The sequence below is a fragment of the Electrophorus electricus genome, chromosome 17 (genome assembly GCF_013358815.1).
Source record: "Electrophorus electricus isolate fEleEle1 chromosome 17, fEleEle1.pri, whole genome shotgun sequence".
Classification (NCBI taxonomy): domain Eukaryota; kingdom Metazoa; phylum Chordata; class Actinopteri; order Gymnotiformes; family Gymnotidae; genus Electrophorus; species Electrophorus electricus.
In genome coordinates this window covers 5,040,941-5,046,940 of record NC_049551.1, presented here as the reverse complement: position 1 = coordinate 5,046,940, position 6,000 = coordinate 5,040,941, and the positions used below count along the sequence as shown (strand labels likewise).

Below are 6,000 nucleotides of genomic sequence, written 5' to 3'. Positions count from 1 at the left end.
TTTTCAATCAGATTTCATTCAGCAGGACCAGCTGAGGCCTTTATTTGCAGACAGCTTCCAGTGGGAGACCTAATAGCGCTCCATAGCACTTTAAACATTAGCAGATTGATTATGAACTATAACAGCTTTTTTTTTTTTCTGTGTAGATCTTTGAACATATAATTTGAAAACTTGTATGGTTAATCCAGTGAATTGAAATAAATACCTGGATTCATCATCATAGGTGTAGCTGGTTCAAAGCCAGCAGTGTACCTCTAATAGGAAAATATTATTTTTACCAGTGGGAATTTGTACCGGCTCCCAACAGAGCTACAAATGGCAGACCATTAGGGCCAAGCCCCTGCATGAATAAAGCTTTAAACCTTCCAAACACACCATGTCAATTCAGAAGCCTCAAAAGGCCCATAAAGGCAAAGACACATTCCACAGATTTGCATTTTAGTATATATGCAAATCCACGTCAAAAACAAACAAATAAAATAATTTTGAGATTTCTCAATTTTATTTTAGTTTTGTGATGCTTCTGTTGATGTGTCTTAAGATATTATACTCATCTTTTCCCTTATTATACCAATATAGTATATAACACTCATAAGATATTATACACTAAATGTTAAGTATTCTGTCGAGTAAACGCACACCATTAAAGAAGCCCTTCTTAATAGGTTCAATCATAAGATCAATCTCATCAAACTAGAACTTCTATGGTTTTAATTTTAAAGAGTTTGTTTACACACAGCCTCATTAAGCCATTACCTCTCATTACAGTCTTACTAGGATACCATAAAAGCTTTATTAATCAAGCCTCTGTGTCTGTAATTAGGAGTCATCCTCAGTAAACTGTAAAAACAAACAAACAAAATAACCACAACAACAAACAAACAAACAAAAAAAACCCACAATATTTAAAGATATTCAATTATTCCTGGGCACATTACAGGATCCTGAATAAATGTAACATTAAAGCTTGTTTATCATATGCTTTAAATCCAGAAAACCCGTCCGAAGAACCACAGCCATAAAATGATCTAGAACTGAACAGTCAGCGGTAACAAGGCTACATGCACATGGCTGCATGTTGGAAAACTGCTATATAACAGCTTTCCATGCAGGGTACTGGGAAAATGGAAAGAGTGAGGCTCAAAAAGGCCCGTAATTCAAAATAGAAGCAAAAAGCAAAAGCCTAATAGCGCCACCTGCTGTCCAGAAATAAACTTTCACCAAGTCTTAAAAACAATTGTCACATAGGACAGCACATCTTTATTAGCCATAAAAATATTTTACAATGCAAATGGACAAAAAACGATATACAATTCATTTCCCCTGAGGTCTTTTCACTATGTGTAGATGTTGCTTTGAGAGTCATTAATCCTGGTTAATCTCTGCAGTATTTCTGTACTGGGAGAAGCTTCCAGCTGAGACATGAGGGAGAGAAAGATTAATCCTCATCATTACTCTAATAAAACTCAAGAACAAAGTGAATAACCCACATTCATTAAACATATTAAAAAACAAACCTTCACCGAAGCACTGAGAGACGAGAGGATGGGTTTATAGGTTTCCATGGTCACCGAGTCCGGGTGAATGACATCAGTGAAGCACTGGAAGAGCACAGCTGGGATGCGATGCACCTGACAGTGACTCAGCACTAGGGGTCCCCCCCCCCCCAAGACAAACACAGGAGCCTTGGTCAGCCTCAGAGGTTTGTGTACAAATGAACTGGGAAAACTCTGGGCTTGTCTGTCCAATAGAACATAAGATCTCACTTCCACTACCTCGTTTGCCTCGGCAAAGCCCCAAGGCAGGGGCATACAAATTATTTTTCGTGACTTCCTGCAACCATAACTACACATCAGATGTAAACTGCAAGGTTTTATATGTTGGCAAAAGAAACTGGTACTTGCTAGAAGTAAAAACTCTGCACCACTACAGAACAGATTATGTCAAGTGGACGTTGGGGGGAGAGCAAGGACTTACTAGTTAAAATTGAGGCAGAAGCCTCCAAGTCTGACACGCTGTATGGAACATCAGTGTTTTATATTCCTTCTGTTGGGCACTGTAATTATCGCGGGGGGGGGGGGGGCAGTACCTGCTGCAGGCAAGCCAGTGATGATATTAGGCAGCTCCAGCAGGGGGCAGGGCAGGGTGCCCACGTGCATGCTGGTCTTCAGCGCACGCAGGAACGGTGCGCCACTACTCGTCATGTAGTCGGGAGATTTATACTCAGCCAGGGGGCAGTCGGAGAGCACAGTCACGCTCAGACCTCGCTTCTGCACGCTGCCCAACACCTGCAGCAGAGGGGCCACCGTCAGGTGTTGAATGGTCACACATAATCTGGATTATGATGCAAGATCACAAACACCAATAAATGTCAGTTTGCCGTGTGTACAGTAATATGACCTACCCATTCTGGTGATGGATACAGTTTGACATTTTGGGTTATGGAACCACATTTGTTTTATACATTTGCATACATAGATTACATATTTGCATATAACTACTAATTAACAACCTAAGTACATATCATTTTAGAGAGAGCGAGAGCGAGAGAGAGGGATTCAAAATTGTAGAGACGTGCACAAGGTTTCCAGAGAAACAGGATCCTTCAGACAGAGGTCCTCCATTTGCTGATTCTCCCTAACTGAAATGGGGAAGATGCAAACTGATGCAATTGAGTGCAAATTTAGCAATGAGACTGGGAAAAAAAAGACCATCACTCATGCTTACTCAACACTATTTATCCCTTACTCCTGAGTAAAAATGACTATGGCTTCTTTTTTTAAATTTTTTTTATTCTGTGTCTCTCACCCTTTCAGCCCACTGGAACAGCTGGTCTTCGGCAACATAACCTGTACACTGGCAGATAAGAACCTGTGGCAAGCAGAATACAGGTTTCAGTCTGATTCTCTACCTGGGGAGAATCCCTGTAGCCAAGGGTTAGACATATTTAGACCGTCATGTATAACGACACTATCCAGCATGTGAACCCAGGGTCAAGTATGAGTGCAGGGCAGTCACTCACTGAGGGACAGCTGTCCTGCTGGTAGAGAACACAGCCTGGCTCCCCAGGCAGAGGGGCTGTGTCTGGCCGTTTGGAGCCATGGCTCCTTTCGTTCCACAGCGCCACCCACCCCACCTGAGCCCAGTCCGCAGCACTCAGCACATGTGCTGAAATAAAACCTAACCCAGGAGATACAGAGACACAACAATCGCATCACTACAACCGACAAGACAGAACAAGGACTTCTTGGAGTGCACTGTTAGTACTGTAAGGTCTTATTCGTTATCTGCTGAAAAAAAGTGAGTGAGCATGTACCTCAATGTTAAAGACAGTTCAAAGTCTGTCCGGGACCCCTAAATGTGAGTAGGGATTTACCTGCAGCATTGTGTCCCACTGCTATGATCAAATGAATACGGTTCAGATTTTCAGAGCTCTCTAATGCTTTTGAAACCACTTGGCACCACCTGACATGAACCTCCCTGTTAAACAGAAACAGAGTTGTCTCCCAAAATTCAACAAACTAGATACATATATACACACACACACACACACACACATATATATATACATACATATATATATATATATATATATATATATATACATATATATACATATATACATACATATATACATACATATACATATATATATTATATATATATATATATATATATATATATATATATATATATATATATGTGTGTGTGTGCGCGCGCAACTTGGAACACCAACAGCATAATTTAATCATGTGGCATGTGTAGTTCAAGTGATCAAAAAGATCAGCCGTTCCATCTGCTTAGGTTTTTTTTTCCTTGTACTCAGACGGCCTTCTCTAGTTGAATATAATCTCATGTAATTCTGCTTGTATGTAACATTATCCGACACTTAATCTTGATGAGAAACCAAAGGATCTCAATTAAAGGCACAATGTTCTCAACTGTCGTCTCGTTTTAGGTTTCTGTTCGATTAAAGACCATGTATACGCACACAGGAGAAAGTAAGAAAAGTTATTTCTGACCAAACGGGCACCGGGATGAAGAAGAGAACAGGAATTGCTTAAATGAAACAGAAAGCAACACATAAGTGTGCATCGTCATTGAATGGTGGTAGGTAGCAGCAGCAGGGTTCACCGAGTCCTGAGAACATGGCTAGCAGCGTAGCTAACTAGCCAAGCCGAAATTTATGCACAAACAACTTGACTAACATTAGCATGCACTATTTGTTACGCTGTGTGACTTATATAAACAAACAAACTGAAATTTACACTGCTACCATGTTAGACAGCTAGGTTATGTTACGTTAGCTATCTTAGCTAACTACGTGTGGATAGCACCTGAAAAGACAGCTAGCTAAGCTAACGCTAGCTATCTTACCGCTTCTCTTCTATTTCTCGCCGAATTTGTACATCGTCTTCGTTCTCTTCCTCCGTGTTGTCATAATCATCTTCTTCTACTGCTCTGGAATACACTGATATAACCTCTCCAAAGAACGTTGCCATAGTTGCACAGCCACACTCGTCCAAATGTGTTCGGACGTAGCTAACGGAGGGTAAATGACAACGAGTCACATGGGTTTCGCGAGAGCCTAGGGCCCCTCTTACTTTTATGCAGACAAAAAGGAAGTTCACAGCTCACATCAGTGTAAAATTCTATGCGTTTCATGAAATATGCGAAATCGTGATCGTTTTCATTTTTGGTGATTAGACTTGTAATTTTTATTAGTATGTTGTTGTAACTAATTTGAGTTTAAAATAGGTATTTTCTGATTAACCGCTTGTTGATGGACATACTGAACCAGTATTGCAGAACTCTTCGGCAGTTAATGAGCTGAAAGGTAATCCAGAAGTAATGGAATGGAATCGGGTTACTCTTAGTAATTATTTGAATTAGATTCGAGATATTTTTTAGGTAATCGGTAATCTTAGATGTTTTCTCTGCATAATGCATGCCAATAAATTGACCCTTCTGAAACAGATTATCAACTTTTCCAGGACCACAGGATGTTTTTTGACATGGTTGTTTAACAAATGAGAAGCTACTCACTGCATCAGTTAGGGTTAAATAACTTGTTGCTAGCTGAAACATAATCACCCATGCAGTAATTATCCAATGGGAGGCTCTTGCCTGTTTGCTGTAGTTAAATCCATGTGATGACCCTTTTTTTTGGCCAGGCAGTGTATGTTTGTTAGCCAGTTTGCATACTGTCACAACCACTCCATTGACCATGCAGTTGCACATCTGCTTCACATCACAATGACCCACCAGGACAAAGGGAGGGGTAATTATGTTAAAATGCTGTTTGTTGACTACAGTTCAGCATTTAACACTATTATCCCCTCCAGACTCACCACCAAGTTGGAAGATTTGGGACTGCATCCATACCTGTGTGTATAGATCTCCAACTTCCTAACGGGTAGACCACAATCAGTACAGGTGGGCAACTGTGTCTCATCCAACCTCACCCACAGCAGTGGAGCCCCGCAGGGTTGTGTCCTAAGGCCTCTGCTCTACTCACTGTACACCTACGACTGCCCAGCCACTTCCAGCTCTACCACCATCGTCGAGTATGCTGATGATACCGTCGTCATGGGCCTGATCATGGACAATGACAAGAGGGCCTACCTGGAGGGGATTTAAACACCTGGAGAACTGGTGCCAGGAAAATAATCTCCTCATCAGCAAGACAAAGAAGCTGATTGTGGACTGCAGCAAGATCCAGGAGCGGCACTATCAACCTGTTAAGATCAACAGAACCATGGTGGAAAGAGTAGACAATTTCAGGTACCTTGGGTTTCACATCTCGCAGGACCTGTCCTGGTCCCGCCACACCAACTACCTGGCAAAGAAGGCTCGTCAGTGTCTTTACCACCTCAAACACCTAAGAGATTTCAGTCTGCCCTCCAAGGTGCTACAGAACTTCTACACCTGCACTATTGAGAGTGTCCTCGTGGGGAACATCACATGCTGGTTTGGGAACAGCACCAAGCAGGATAGACA

General features: G+C 41.5%; 1 protein-coding gene across 1 annotated transcript; it reads right to left on the bottom strand.

The window, feature by feature from the left end:
• Nucleotides 1-480: 480 nt before the first annotated feature.
• psmg1 (proteasome (prosome, macropain) assembly chaperone 1) lies at nt 481-4,588 on the bottom strand. The gene is made up of 7 exons (XM_027017014.2): nt 4,378-4,588; nt 3,377-3,480; nt 3,023-3,180; nt 2,809-2,871; nt 2,090-2,288; nt 1,518-1,648; nt 481-1,415 (listed from the first exon to the last, which is right to left on the bottom strand). Exons 1-7 carry the CDS (start codon nt 4,500-4,502, stop codon nt 1,338-1,340), a joined length of 858 nt encoding a protein of 285 aa, XP_026872815.2. The 5' UTR covers nt 4,503-4,588; the 3' UTR covers nt 481-1,337.
• Nucleotides 4,589-6,000: the final 1,412 nt, after the last annotated feature.

Coding starts and splice junctions, on each gene's coding strand:
- psmg1 (XM_027017014.2), bottom strand. CDS start 4,502: ATGGCAACGTTCTTTGGAGAGGTTATATCAGTGTATTCCAGAGCAGTA. Junction 3,481..4,377: donor CGAGAAATAGAAGAGAAGCG/GTAAGATAGCTA, acceptor TCTGTTTAACAG/GGAGGTTCATGTCAGGTGGT. Junction 1,416..1,517: donor CTCTCAGTGCTTCGGTGAAG/GTTTGTTTTTTA, acceptor CTCATGTCTCAG/CTGGAAGCTTCTCCCAGTAC.